At 40.4% G+C, this 15,258-nt stretch overlaps 2 protein-coding genes across 4 annotated transcripts in view; one reads left to right on the forward strand and one right to left on the reverse strand.

Moving 5' to 3' along the window:
- Window positions 1-6,593, forward strand: part of LOC107714782 (isocitrate dehydrogenase [NADP], mitochondrial) — a 17,803-nt gene extending 11,210 nt beyond the window's left edge. The window contains exons 2-11 of the mRNA XM_016520749.1: window positions 50-141; window positions 948-1,113; window positions 1,695-1,855; window positions 1,958-2,101; window positions 3,622-3,758; window positions 3,969-4,120; window positions 4,381-4,493; window positions 5,434-5,531; window positions 5,672-5,764; window positions 6,214-6,593. Of these exons, the coding sequence (XP_016376235.1) occupies window positions 50-141; window positions 948-1,113; window positions 1,695-1,855; window positions 1,958-2,101; window positions 3,622-3,758; window positions 3,969-4,120; window positions 4,381-4,493; window positions 5,434-5,531; window positions 5,672-5,764; window positions 6,214-6,298 (1,241 nt within the window). The 3' untranslated portion in view covers window positions 6,299-6,593. The remainder of the gene's footprint in view (window positions 1-49; window positions 142-947; window positions 1,114-1,694; window positions 1,856-1,957; window positions 2,102-3,621; window positions 3,759-3,968; window positions 4,121-4,380; window positions 4,494-5,433; window positions 5,532-5,671; window positions 5,765-6,213) is intronic.
- Window positions 6,594-8,095: 1,502 nt separating this feature from the next.
- Window positions 8,096-15,258, reverse strand: part of LOC107714783 (zinc finger protein 710-like) — a 23,239-nt gene continuing 16,076 nt past the window's right edge. The window contains exons 1-5 of one of the 3 annotated variants that reach the window (XM_016520753.1): window positions 14,625-14,669; window positions 11,520-13,055; window positions 9,796-9,987; window positions 9,490-9,664; window positions 8,096-8,734 (exon numbers count right to left, since the gene is read on the reverse strand). In XM_016520753.1, the coding sequence (XP_016376239.1) occupies window positions 8,571-8,734; window positions 9,490-9,664; window positions 9,796-9,987; window positions 11,520-13,055; window positions 14,625-14,669 (2,112 nt within the window). In that variant the 3' untranslated portion in view covers window positions 8,096-8,570. Of the gene's footprint in view, window positions 8,735-9,489; window positions 9,665-9,795; window positions 9,988-11,489; window positions 13,056-14,624; window positions 14,670-15,258 lie in introns of those variants that run through there. The other 2 variants (XM_016520751.1, XM_016520752.1) reach the window with 2 other exon arrangements.

Here is a 15,258-nt window from a genome sequence, read left to right on the forward strand (position 1 = left end):
AAAAAAAAAAAACAGCTCATCGAAAGATTGTTTTTGTTTTATTTGACAGATGCCGATAAACGTATTAAGGTGGCAAAGCCGGTGGTGGAGATGGACGGAGATGAGATGACCAGGATCATCTGGGAGTTCATCAAAGAAAAGGTGCTTAAACGCCAAGCTTGTGAGAGAATGAGGGGGAGGGAAGCAGTGTCTGTCTAGTCTATTTTTAAAATGGTGACACACACACACACTCACCGAGAGGAACAGAATGCGGGAGGGAAAGATGTAGAGGGCAAAGAAAAGAGAGAAACAGGAGAGTGAGAAGCCTAGACAGGCACAGACCGAACGAAAATTGGGTTAGACAAGAGTAAAAAGACAAAAGGAGATGGAAATTGGAAAGGGAATGTGACAGCGTCTCTTGGGAGAATTAAACAGACGAGGAGAGAGTGGTGGAGTGATTGGCGTGTTTTTAAAAAACAGTGTGATGGGCTTACTGGAAGAGTGTTTACGCGTGAAGATTACGGCCGCATCACGCAGGGGCAGGGCCAGTGTTGAGGTCATTCTCACTGACTGGCCGTCTGCCTCCTGCGAGAGACGGCAGATGGTGGTGGTGACGTTCCACAAGCTGAAATTATTCTGCCAGTTCTGTGGAGAATCAGAATGGGCTCATTATTTATAGCCAGAAAAACAATGCCATTAATCCAGCGATTATTATAACTATGGTGTTTAGGCTCAATCAGAATTTAAATGATCACGCGTGGCGTAATTTATAGGGGGAGTGTGAAATTTTTGCGTCATCAAACTTAATATTAAGATGTGGTAGAAGCAAGTATTTTTTGAAAAATTACATCACTCTTTTAGGATAAAATAAAATCACCAAATGACTTGCTTTAATGTATTTAATGTGTGTGTGTGTGTGTTTTTGAATGACTCTGTTTACACCTTTAACACGAAATTGTTGTGTGCAGCTCATTCTGACCAATGTGGATGTGGAGCTGAAGTACTTTGACCTGGGTCTTCCTTACCGTGACCAGACTGATGACCAAGTCACAATCGACTCTGCTTTAGCTACCCAGAAATACAATGTTTCTGTGAAATGCGCCACCATTACACCTGACGAAGCTAGGGTCGAAGGTATGGCACACCTCACTTGATATTTGCTCTAATGACACATCGATGTATTGGCCATGCTGTACAATTTGCACATTTTGACATTATCAACATCAGCGGATAACTGATCTAGTTTTTATCAGTTTTTCTTCCAGTAAATTTACAGACCTGCCAACCTGTAGGCATTTTGCATAGCGGGTACGCATTTTGACTAGGGCTGCACAATAAATCGCATTCGATATTTAACGCGCATCTTGTCAGAAAAGCCGACCCCCCCCGGTCACACTGATGGTACTCAAAAAAAATTTCAAAGGTTGGCAAGTCTGCATTTATTTTTGTTTTAAAAATTGTGAATTGGGCAAATGTAAAAATATTCATTTAAATTTGACTTGAATTGGTAGCATCAGATTTTATCATCTTGCTCTCCAGCCATTTAAAAATCCATAATGGTCAACTACTAATTTGCACAAATCATTTAGCTACAGAAGCCATGTGTTGGAACTGTTTCCATTCATATTTTTACAAACATATATATATATCTATAGAGAGACTGAAACAAATGCGTAATGGCATATCTTTAAGTGCATTATGTTCATCTTTGTCAGAGTTCAAGCTGAAGAAAATGTGGAAGAGCCCTAACGGAACCATCAGGAACATTCTGGGCGGCACTGTCTTCCGTGAGCCAATCATCTGCAAGAACATTCCCAGACTTGTTCCTGGCTGGACACAGCCCATCACCATTGGCAGACATGCCCACGGTGACCAGGTCTGCTTTTTTGGATGATCTGTGTGGTCTTAAAATTAAAAAAAAAATTCCCCCAGTGTGTTTTTATTCCCTCTGAACTGCAGTCTTCTTGTTGATTTGCAGTACAAAGCAACAGACTTTGTTGTGAGCCAACCAGGCAAATTCAAATTGGTCTTCTCTCCAGCCGATGGAAGCAAAGCCAATGAGTGGGAGGTGTTCGATTTCCCTGGTGGTGGCTGTGGAATGGGAATGTATAATACTGACGAGGTCAGTGCACATATGCATATAATGTTTTTTTTTTTTAAAGACTGAAGGAGCATCAAGATATAAACAATCTGTGAAAAGAACAATAACTCTTTTCTTATAATTGGTACCCACAGTCATGGAAAAAAAATGGAAATATTAAATTATAAAATATACTTTCCTACACAAGTTATAAAAAAGCATAAATCTAAAGTTAAATATATCTACAAAACTGTTCAACATTTTTGGGTCAGTAAATTTTTTATAATACTTCGATTCAGCAAGGAATAATTCAATTGATCAGAATGAACAGTGAGGACATGTATAATGTAATGTAAAGATTTCTATTTCAAATAAATGCTGTTCTTTTGGCATTTCTATTCAGCAAAGAATCCTGAAAAAAATGTTTTTGACATTGATAATGGTAAAAAATGTTTCTTGAGCACCAAATCAGCTTGTTAGAATTTCAGAAGGATCATGTGACACTGAAGACTGGAGTAATGGCTGCTGAAAATTTAGTTTGGTTTTTTACATTGAAATTGAAACATTTAAAATTGTTACGCAATATTACTTTATCAAATAAATGCAGACTTTAAGTATAAGAGACTTTTTTTTTTTTTTTCAAAAGTAATAAACTTATCAACCTAAAGCTTTTGAACAGTAGTGTGTATGGAATAATTTACAGTAGAATAAAGGTCATATTTAACTACTTGCTCGGTTGGAAATTATTTTTTGTGAATTCAAAGTAAGTTGATTTCAAAATCCAGTAATCACCGAGTGACTTGTGAAGACAAAAATGAATTGGTTAAAAGGTGGGACCTCTGAATTTTGCACTTCCTGAATTACAGCATCCAGCGGTGTTAAAGTGTTCAAAGCATTGAAATGGATCCAAATGTGAACTTAAAACAGCATATCTACTGGGACCTCCTAAATTTCCACTGAAATAAAAAAAAATTGGCAAATGGATATGAATTTGAAAAATGTCTTTTTTCTGTTAATGAGCTTATACTCTGGTGGTGATCTATCTTGAAGGTGTAAAAATAACACCTTAAATTAGAGACATTTTTAGACTGTCTCGTGTATTCTGAGTTTGTATAATTAAGGCCTTTTGACTCAAATTCTGTTATGTTCTACACTTACACCTCCGGATGGATGAAGTCTAGATAATAGATGGCCTCCCTCAGCTCGTGTACCTGCAGTGAACCCTGATGTCCTGAAGTCTTTGTTTGTAGTCGGGGGAATGGTCTGTTTGGCTTTACAAGTGTTACAGGTGTCTGCCTTCAGGCTGCTCCAGAGGTGGTGCTGCTAGTGGCCTCTTTTTCCCCTCAAAAGAGATTGACTGAATTAAGTGTCTGTTCATTGTAGGCTGCAAATTGATAGTGCTGAAATTCATTGTTTTACACCATTTCCACTTCACATTTGAAGTGAGTGATTTTTGCTCACCCTTTGGAACTACACAGCCAGCGTTTCCTAGTTGAATTCCTTATTGTGAAAGTGGAACATCTATTTTCCCGTTTATGTGACATTTCGTCTCTTTCTAACAGTCCATCACTGGCTTCGCTCACAGCTGCTTCCAGTACGCCATTCAGAAGAAATGGCCTCTCTACATGAGCACTAAGAACACCATCCTGAAGGCTTACGATGGCAGATTCAAGGACATTTTCCAGGATATCTTTGAGAAGTGAGAAGCATTGTATTTATCAGTGTCTTCGGCATGCTTGTTATTTACGCACTTCCACCGTGTGTTTTCTGTGAGCGTGTGTTGCTGTGTAATTATGAGATTAGCGCTTTGAGATGCTGTCACAGTGCTGACATGTGAAACTGTATTTTTCTTCTAAAGTCATTTCAATGCAAAATACTGAACCGTCTTTTTTTTATATTCTATGGGTAGAAACTACAAGTCAGAGTTTGACAAGCTGAAGATCTGGTATGAGCACAGGCTCATCGATGACATGGTGGCTCAGGTGCTCAAGTCATCAGGTGCCTTTGTGTGGGCCTGCAAGAACTACGATGGAGATGTACAGTCTGACATCCTTGCTCAGGGTAAATAACATAGAAAAAGATCTATTCGAAAAATTGTCAGCCTGTTTCATATTGCACCCATGTTCATCCAATTAGAACCAGAACTGTTTTATGGCAGTTTTTGGTTTTAGCACTTTTAAGTCATCATCATGCTCTAGACTATTTATGGTCTAAACAAATTGCTTCCAGTTTTTAAAGGCACATGGTGCCCATGAAGCATAAAGGAGGATTTTTTGAAATAATTTTATACTTTATTAAAGAATGTTGAATATTGTCTGCAGGTTTCGGTTCTTTGGGGTTGATGACCTCTGTGCTGGTGTGTCCTGATGGAAAGACCATTGAGGCAGAGGCCGCTCACGGCACAGTAACCAGGCATTATCGTGAGCACCAGAAGGTTTGTTTATTTTAATTATTTTATTTATTTATAAATAAATTCATATCCTGCATACCAATTTAGATTTGAGACAGAAAATTGAAAATAGTTTGTTTCATTTATTTAGTTTCATTCATTTGTTTCATATATTTAACACAAATAATAACACAAAAAATAAATAAAATAAAGCAACCAGGCGGTTCCACAACTGGATTTTTAGATGCCTTATGCCATCTTGTGGTGAGAGGAAAAATGACTGCCTTCAACAGCAGCATTTGAACATTGAACATTTAACTTTTTTAAAAGAGCATATGTGCCCTTGAGTTAATAAAACATTTTTATGGAACACTCATTTATTTATTGTTGCTGTATTTCAGAATTCAGAAATATGATACATTTATAATAAATATTTCAAACAAATTTGATTTGTTTTGATTTATGACAGAATCCTTCAAGTTTCAGTCCCCAAAAATATTAATCAGCTCAGCTTTTTTCAACACTGATAATATTATGAAATGTTTCTTGAGCACCAAATCAGCATATTAGAATGATTTCTGAAGGGTCATGTGACACTCAGGACTGGAGTAATTGCTGCTGAATATTCAGCTTTCAATATTAATATAGATTTTTTTTTTTAATGTAAATAAATAAATATATATATATATATCTCTGTTTCTAATATTTTTGTGATCAAGTAAATACAGCCATTGTATAATGTTTACTGTAGTAATTATTATTATTGTACAATGTACTGTAATTATAATATTTTGTAATTAATACATTTTATCTAAAATGTTAATATCTAAAATACCCTGCTTTTTGTATACGTATGTATTCTTTAATTGGGTGCAAATACCAGTTTTTTACTATGCAGTTGTATATGAAATGTCTGCAATGTAGTGCTTGAACCTGCAGCCAAAAGCCAAAGGAATTATCATAATTGATTTTTAACTTTACACAGGGAAGGCCAACTAGCACTAACCCCATTGCCAGTATCTTTGCTTGGACCAGGGGACTGGAACACCGTGGCAAACTTGATGGAAACCCAGACCTGATCAAGTAAGTTCATTTATTACTGCCTGTCATCTGTACTATAGGATTAGGATAGGGGAGCTTTATTTCAATGCAGCAGCATTCCTATCATATCGGTAATGTTTAAACAGAAGTGTAACTGTTAATCGTTGTCCATTGCTATGCAGGTTCTCTCAGACTCTAGAACGGGTGTGCGTGGAGACTGTGGAGAGTGGCGTGATGACCAAGGATCTGGCTGGCTGCATTCATGGTCTCGCCAAGTAAGTCAGCAAATTATTCAGACTCCGAGCATATAAAAAATGATCCAGGTTTAATGTCTTTGACCTCCATTAAAGGACTAGCCCTAATGATAAAACTGCTGACATCAATTGTTAAAGGGGTCATATGATGCTTTTTTAAAGATCATTATTTTGTGTATTTGGTGTAACAGAATATGTTGACATGCTTTAATGTTCAAAAAACACATTATTTTTCAAATACTGTACATTATTGTAGGTCCTATATGCCCCGCCTCTCTCAAACGCTTCGTTATATCTCTTTGGTTTTGAGACTTTAGTCTTTGCAACTTCAGGGATCTTATCTATGCACAATCAGCTTGTAACACTCCAAAGAGAAAGGAAAACTTGAAAATCGCATCATATGACCCCTTTAAGGTTTTCTTTAGCTAATGTCTCTGATGTCATTAACATTTGTCTTTGTGTGGCCACAGCTGTAAGTTGAACGAGCATTACGTCAACACCACAGACTTCCTGGATGCCATCAAGACAAACCTGGACAAGGCTCTGGGCAAATGAAGGACAACGGGCCTGGACACCACGGAGAGTGTCTGTCTTTTTGTACCTCATTTTTAACTTAAAGGTCATGAATACAATATAATGTATGAAGGGAGGAGTAATAAAAACATAGTGATGTTCCTAGCTGTTCTGTTAGCTAATCCTGCTGATGGGTGATCCCATCTCTTCCCGCACCTCCAGGGGTCTATTTTTGTAAGATGAAGTACTGTATGTCAGATATTGTATAAAACCACAGGAGAAAACGAAAGTTCAAGGGCCATGTGAGAGACCCTCTAATAAATCTCTGCCACCTGGATCCCTGTTCTTGTGTGGTTTATCACAATATACACACTCACACGGTTAAAGGTAAATAAATGTATTAATTTATAATAATGTCCATAGCACAACGTTTAACATTTATCAACGTCATATTCACATTAGTGTGCAACAAAAGAATCAAAGCTGATCCAAAACTAAAACTCCTGCCTAGCTTAGGGCAAACAGCCCAAAATGCAAGGACACACCCATTTAAAGCAATAAAAATGCACCAAATCTTGTGTTACACATTAACATTTTGAGTTGCCTAGCTAGATGGAGAATACATGGTGAATTTCCCCAATCATTCTCTGCTGGGTCTCGAGCCCTGTCACATGTCGGCAGACTGTCGTTCATCACTCCTGAGCTCTGCGCTGGAATGATGGATGAGACACTCTTGCACACACAAGGGCAGTTAATATTTTTGTCCAGTGTTTTTAGGGCATCCTCGTCAAAATTCAACCAGTATTGGTGACTTTGTGAAAGATGCAGTGCACGTTACAAGGTTTTATGACCAAGGAGATTCAATTGGATGAGGTTTGGAACAAGGTAATTTAAGCCACACCAAAAAAAAAAAAAATGCTAGAAGATTATCACATTTTAAAAAAGAAATGAATTTAGCCCACATCGTTAGCTAGTACGTAGTACACAGAAGAACAGACTGCAAACTAAGACATTTAGGAAGATGAAATATTTAACAGTTTTTTTGGCTCACGCATGGCTTTGTGAAATATTGAACGCTTTAAAGGGACAAATCTTAGTTTGTATTGCATTCATCAAACTAAAGATGGAAAAAAATATATAATTTAGACAGAAGATTCTTGTATTTTAGAGAAGATGGACCAAACAATGCACTTGGATAAATAATGCAATTATACCCAAATTGAACTAAACCCATGGCTTAGCATGTATATTTTTAACTTGAAATAAAATCTGTCCATCTGGTACACTGGCAATGTATTTACACTTATGAATGCCAAGAACATTGAAGAATAAATACTATTTGCAATAATGTAAAAACAAAACAAAAAAAATATCCAGAAGGCTATACAGTGATCAAATGCCATGGTCTGGCCCATTTCAAAAAAAAAAAAAAAAAAAAACAGGCACTGGAAAAACTGTCCCACAAACTCAATCCACTGTGAGCTACAAACTGCATATGCTCATCGAAAACCACAAACTGCTGAAAAGGAATCTTAAACGTCACAGTATGCTTAAAAACTAAATGCTGGGAAAGTTAACATGTAATGAGAACTATTTGCACTTTGTCAGCTTTGGTTAAGTTCTATAAAGTGGTATCTAACTTGCTGGACAGTAAAACCACCAACAAGACTGAAGGGATAATTCACCTGAAAATGAAAATGTCAACATTTACTCACCCTCATGTTGTTCATGTATGCATGTCTTTATTCTATTGAACAAAATATATTTTGAAGAATGTTGGTAACCACACAGTTGCTGGTAGCCATTGACTTTCATAGGTTACCAGCAACAGTTTGGTTAATCAACATGAAGGCGAGTAAATGATGACAAAATATTCATTTTTTGGGTGAACTATCCCATGCCGTATGGCAGTCATGTCTGTGTTTTAAAGAGCTGTGGATTGTCTATAGATTAAGTGCCTTCTTACATCTGTGCATATTGTTTCACTGCACCATTGAATGTGACTCATAAATGATATCCTTCTTAAGAACTGCATTGTGATGGGCAAAAGTGGAACATTTGTTTCAAAAAGAATAGCACCTACACACACAGTCCTTTATTCTTCAGAATGGTCCCTAATGTGAAATGACATTGTTAAAATGAAGCTTCAGTCTGCTATCACGTTTGTTTCACAGAACCAAAATGGCTTCCAGTGCACATCCACTTCATGATGGCTATTTCCACACTGGCTCATGTCAGAGCCAAGAGTACTACAGAAATGACCATTACAGTCTTTTTTTTCCCTTAAGCCACATTTGTGTCTCAGTCAGTTGTTTTAAGTTGTGTTGTAGCGAGCAGAAACCTTAGTGTAGTTGTAGTAGCTAATTTTGGCGAGTTTCGCCAAATCTTGTGCGTTGTTGCTGGCTAGATTCTCCCTCTCACTGTAATCAAAGCTCTCTTCCTCGTAATCTTCCTGACCCTCCACATCAGGCAGGGCATCTGAGGAAGGAAATGGAGATGCACAAATATAAGCCTCACTAATAGCATAATTAGTTTTAACACTTTTTGGTTTTTCAATATATAGCCTATGCAACGTCAATTCAGGGATTTTTACTTTATACCATTAATTTATCATTTTGTAAATTGAAATCATTGACAAAAATCTTTGAATCAGTCAAACGTATATCACAAATCTTGGTATTTTTCTTTACACATGCAAGACACACTGTGCACACCAAAAGCAAATTTAATTTGCACGAGTAGATTACATACAAAGTTAATACAAAGACGCAAATAGATGAGAATTTAGGCTGGGTGATGCGTTTGCCGCGAAACGTACGATATTTGCCTCAATCGCGTGTGCCACGCAAGTTGAACAATTTCATCTGGAGCGGAAAATTTGCATGATGAGTTGTCATGTAAGCTAATCAGCGAAGAGCTTATTGACATGTCCAGTTGTATCAGAAAATTAATTTTATTGTTTTTTTTTTTGTGCGAGTGACATCTCACAAGTAATCTAGAGCGAGTAAAGTGACGCAAATATTCGCTTCGCTTTTGGTGTGCACCGTCAGACTAGCTAACTTTTACTAGCATCAGATTTTACTTCCGCCTTATAAGGCCACAGAGAGGCGGAGTCAAACAGTTGTATAAACCTCTAGGCTATACCGGTCTTGTCGTTTCTAATTTTCTATAACATTGAGAACAGCAAGAGTCAAAAGTAAGTATAATCTGAGGTCAAATTTGCATATTGTTACCTTGTCCTTCAGTTGAAGTGTCCAGGATTCCATGTTTCACCTTCATGTGTCGACTCAAGTTGCCCTTCAAATTGAACTTGCTGGTGCAGTAAGGACACTTGAAGGGTTTGCTACCGGCATGAAGGTGCATGTGACCCAGCAGGTTATACATTCTGTTGAAGGACTTCCCGCACACCTACAGAAACCAATTCAGGAACTGTTAAAGGTCTATGATGCACAGCTATGCATGCATCAGGCAGAAAAATACAGACTGTCTGGAGGACTCCAGCAGGGTTATATTGGCATGGAAGATTTCTTCGTACCCACCTTGCACTTAAAAGGTTTCACAGGCAAGTGGACAATCATGTGTGTTTTAAGCGTCTGCTTCTGAACAAAGGTCTTGAAGCAGACGTGGCACTGGAAAGGGCGCACACTAGTGTGAATCAGCATATGTCGCTTCAGGTTGGCAGAGAGAGTGAACTCGCGAGAACACACGTCACATTTGTATTCCTTCATACCCTGAGAGAGAAAGACAACAGCAATATATTTAGAGATGATTCCAATGTGACCATCACTTTAAAAGTAACTTTTGTAATTAGCGGTAGACTTTTTTTTATTCGTTTTTGAGAGCGGGTGGAAAAATGGATTTCTCGCTGGCATCAGCTGAATGAGAAAAAGTGGTTAGTTGTCATAAGCGCAGCTGAATCCATCAGTAGGGTGCCTGTCTTGCTTGCTCACTAGAATCCATAATACAGAGCAACAAATTCACACACACACACACACACACTTTATTCACTGTTGTTATCTCAATGCTGCAGGGTAAATAGATTTGTGTATGCAGTGCAGTGCGAGCTCTGATGCTCCACCAAGCTAAAACATTAACAAATGAAGAGGGTAAAACATTCTCTCGCCTTAACAATTTGACTATTCAATGAACACTTCCAGTGTATCCAGGGAATACTTCCATCCTAACACACACGGAAAAACTCTTTCCATTTAAGAATGTGCTAAGAACTACAATGAGTCTACACTACAATGCCATAAGTGAGTGGGCTAACCCTTGTGTTTGGACGCTTAATTTCAGTGAGGACAGTTCTAGAGAATTATGTGCCAACTTCCAACTTGCACAGGTGAATAAATACACGGTGGGGGCAATAAATGAATGGTTTACGGAGTCTGATGTGGAAAAACTTGACTGGCCTTTACAAAAATAAGAACTGAACCCCAATAAAATCTGTTGAGATAAATTGGAATGCCAACTTGGACTTGGGCCACATCACCTAAGATCAGTGCCTGATCTGCTTGTGTCTGAATGGGATCAAATCCCTATATGTGTTCCCACATCTAGTAGAAAGCCTTCCCAGGAGAGCTAGGGATGATCAACTCCCAATTATAAAGCACATACAGATGCAATGTTCAGATATCCACTAACTTTTGTCTATGTAGTGTACCCAACTAACTGTAAACATCCAGTGTTCTCATTTAGGAGTGACATTTATTATCTCTAATAGCAATAAATCTAACAACAGAGCTCAAACTAGACAACTGTTGATGTAAATGCTGAAGAAATGACTAACTGCCGATGTGTTTTTTCTTTCGAACCCTGCTGACCTGTGACACATTCTGTTTACTGACACTGCAGTCATGACAAGATGAATCATACTCATGGACAGTGAGAAATGAAAGGAGGAAGTATCAGCTTGTGAGACACACTTCACTGCACAAAGCACACACAAAACAAAACAGCTCCATACTAGTGCAAGGGACAGGGAAACGGGATGAGTTGGCAGGGTAGGAGGCGGATTGGATGGCTGGAAGGGACTGTCAGAGACGGCTCCATTTACATAGAAACTTGTGGCAATACCCGAGACACAACTGAAGAAGACACATTAACCTACAGCTTTATGGGAACATGTAGTGGTGGGAAAATGTAGATGGGGTTTGGATCTCAAAGTCACTGGGGAGTAATTTCTAATAGGATGGTTGAGGGGAGATTACGAAAACTAATGAGGTTTAAGTACCTTGTGTTCGAGGGCCTGCTGTGTCAGTACCTTGTGTGTAAGCATGTGCTGCTTCAGGTGGTGGATCTGCACGAACTCCATGCCGCACTCCGAGCAGACATAGGGCCGCACGTTCTGGTGCTTCATCAGATGGTTCTGGAGCTGGCTACGGTAGGCGAAGGACTTATGACATTCTGTGCACTGAAAGGTTGTCGGGCCCTGGTGGCTGACCTGGTGGCGCTTGAGGTGGGCGTGAGTGGGGAACTCCATGCCGCACTGCGTGCAAACATGACAGTGGCCGCTCTCGTGCTTGGTCTCATGAGTACGTAGCTCACTAGGGTAGGCAAATCCTCGGCCGCAGAAGCGGCAGCTGTAAGGCTTGACGTCGCTATGCTGCAACATGTGCCGTTTAAGGTGACTAGTCTGGGTAAAGGCCTTCTTGCAGACGGTGCACTTGTGTGGCCGCGTCCCCTGGTGCGTTAGCAGATGCGTCTGAAGATGGCTGGGCTGCTTGAAGAGCTTTCCACAATGCAGACACTCATGTGGTTTGATGCCATTGTGACCCAGGATGTGCGTAACCAAGTTGTACTTCGAAGTGTAGGACTTCTCGCACATGCGACACTTCCAGCGTTTCAGGCCTTCTCCCACATCCACACAGTACGATTCGTCGATTTGCACGTTAATATCTAGCCGGTCGATCTGCATCCGTCTACCCAAGGAGTTCTCACCCTCCGTCCACATCATGGCCTGGCCGCCCTCCTCATAGTCTCCCGGCAGGCCCATCTCAGCAACCTCATATGCTGTCACACTGGATTCATAGTAGCGCCTCATTGCTGGGCTCACATCCTCCTCTGTGGTTTTCAGGTTCAGTGCTCTCTCCTCCACTTCCTCCTCCTCTTCTTCCTGTTTCTCCTCCTTTCCCCGTCCTCCCTCAGAGGACTCCACCAACGCTTTTCCATGGCCCACAGGGCTTTGGTGGGCTTGTGTCTGAGTGTCAGAGTCAACCTGCTGGATGGCTGGCTCCCTCGAGGGCTCAGGGTAGCCTTTGTTACACTGCTCTTCTTTCATTGGCACTCTCCGAGGTGCTAGGTCCAACACTTCTGGCTCATTGTCAGGTTGCTGGGGATTCGAGAGATAACATGGGCTGGAGAACTCAGACCTCTCTCCTTTCACCTGATTCGGTGTGTCCGGAGACCTCTCCGTGGATTCCTCTGGTGTTCCTTCACTCAAGGGCCTCTTGGTTCTCCCACGGGGTCCTGGACGCCTGCGTTCTGCACCGTAGAGCCCTTCTGGCCCCCTGTTCTCCCCGTGAGGCTCGGATAGATAGTCTCCATTGGCTCCAATTAGCTGATCTGCATATTCATACTCCATGGATTCTGCAGGAGGAGCGGGGCCTTCACGTCCCTCTCCTGTATAGAAACCATTTGGTGCAATTGTGGCTCCGAAGATTTCATTCTGTGATATGAGTCCCAGTACGGCAGCCTGGGCCAGGGACAGGACCACTACCGGGTCAGTCTGAGTGCTGACGTCCACTGCATGCTCCATCACTTTAGAATAGCAGCGAACCAGAGGAACTTCCTGCTCTTCCTGTCAACGGACAAAACAAGAGGTCTTAGCAATACTTCCTAAAATCAGAATCAGTAAATCTGCCATTGCAAGTGTCAATACAATACAGTCGTAGCAACAAAGTCTGGCTAAGGCTGTCATGGCAACAGTGTCACTACAATAGCAATGAAGTCAGTGCAATAGCGTCACATCTACATGAGTGTCAGAACAACCAAGTTGACTGATGCGGGGCAACAATAAGAGCCGTTTAAATAGTTTGTGGATTTGCTTTAGAAATGTAAAAAATTACAGGCAATTTCTGGCAACACGGCAGCAGTGTTTTTCAAAAATCGTTCCGTTACCTGATCTTTTTAGTGAAACGGTGAACATTTTCATTAAAAAAATATATGTATATATAATTTTTCTCATTTTCACAGCAGTAAGCAAGAGACATAGTCTGACAACGCCTTGCCTCTGTGTCCACCAGAGATTGCTTTAGATAGAAGAGATAAGACAGATCTGTTCGAGCGCCATGCTTCCTTCCTTCACAGTCTTTAAACGAACACGAAGCACAAAGAGTGTCTAGGTCCGAGCGGGAAGTCTACATCCATGGACTATCCACAGCATTTCCTGTGAGGTCAAGCGCTACCACTGCTGACTATGAAAAGGTTGGACAGTGAAGTTTAAGCAGTACCAGCAAGTCTAGTCAATTTGTGGAGTTCACACATTGGCTGAAGCCAACATAATCCAGTTAGATACAGCACCTATGAGAAAAATTGTTCTTTGAGGCTGATGATTGTTACTTACGTATGGATTAATTAAGGGGAAGTTGGTTGAACTCTTAGCTCAGGTCACTTTACCACGCCTCGGAATGCTCAAATCACTGTCATGAACACACAAGTAAATGTGTGTGTTCTCAGAAAGTCGTTAACACACATTATCACCTCTAACGAGCTGGTACCTTGATTTGTTCTTGAAAAAAAGAAAGCTACACAATACGGATTTAAGATTAAGAAAAACAACCATACACAAGGGAAAGAGGGAGGGAGCGACTGACAGCTGTAAAACAACAGAGAGATAAAGAGAGAGGGAGGGGTTGTGGGGAGTGAAAGACTGAAACTAAGAAGGAGACAGAAACAGAGAAAAAAAGAAGAGGGTGAGAAATGAGAAAGAAGGAGGGAGGAAATAGGAAAGAGAAGGAGTGTTAAGACAGAAAGACAAATGAAAGAGCCAGTCAGGCAAGATAGCAGCCGTGCCTGTATGAGAAGAGCTGAAGTGAATATAAAAAAAGATTAAAAAAAAACAACAAACACAAACGCTAGCTAGTGTAAAGACCAGCACAGAATGAACCCGTGTGTGTGTCTGAGAGATAGAAAACAGGAGAAACACACAGCATTGGAGGCAGAGAGATAACATGAGGCTAGACTGAAAAATAGAGAAATGTTAAAGTATAAATTTCACTCTTGCGGTATTCTGTGTGAGAGAAAAAAGTTATTTAATTTCCCTAATTCAAAGTTGCAAACTTTAACAAAGCAATTAAGCAACAGTTCAAAGTCAATATATCAACACAAGCCGCTTCATACAGCATGTGTGTTTGGGTTGAGCACTCACCACATTACTCCTGGTGTGATGTTTGAGATGTTTCAAGGACCTCATCCTTCAAGAGAAGTGAGTAGCAAAAAAACACCAGCTCCTATTTATTGCTGCGAGAGGCAAAGGGGGCGGAGCCAAGCTCATCCTCCTCCTACTGTTGCTGTTATCAAAACTGACTGTGCCTGCCTCTCTCACAAACATACACACACAAACCTATTTCTTCCATTCTCTTTCTTTCTGTCTCTCTGCCCTCCCTTCCTCACACTCCCACATCTCTTTATCCTTTCGTTCTCTTTCGCTCTCTCTCCCGCGCGCACATTCACTATCTCTCTTTCTCACGCACACACGCACATTCGGCATGACCCTTCAACAAACATATTTCGCTCGTACTAACAAAAGCTCACTTCTCAACACGCCTTCGCTTTAGAGATGATCGCAAACATGTTTCAAGCCGGCACACACACACACACACACACACAGTGATCTCTAATCACCGGCGCACTGGAGGCGTGTCTGTCGGTGTCAGACAGACAGTGAGTGAGATATGCTGAAATGTTTCCCTGGAGGAGTTCTACAGGTCTGTTTATTTGCGCATCTCAAATAATTAAGCCGCAAGATGTCTGAGAGCCAGTGCGCACAAAAAAAAAAAAAA

This window comes from Sinocyclocheilus rhinocerous, unplaced genomic scaffold, assembly GCF_001515625.1.
Source record: "Sinocyclocheilus rhinocerous isolate Xijiao unplaced genomic scaffold, SAMN03320098_v1.1 scaffold58, whole genome shotgun sequence".
Lineage (NCBI taxonomy): Eukaryota > Metazoa > Chordata > Actinopteri > Cypriniformes > Cyprinidae > Sinocyclocheilus > Sinocyclocheilus rhinocerous.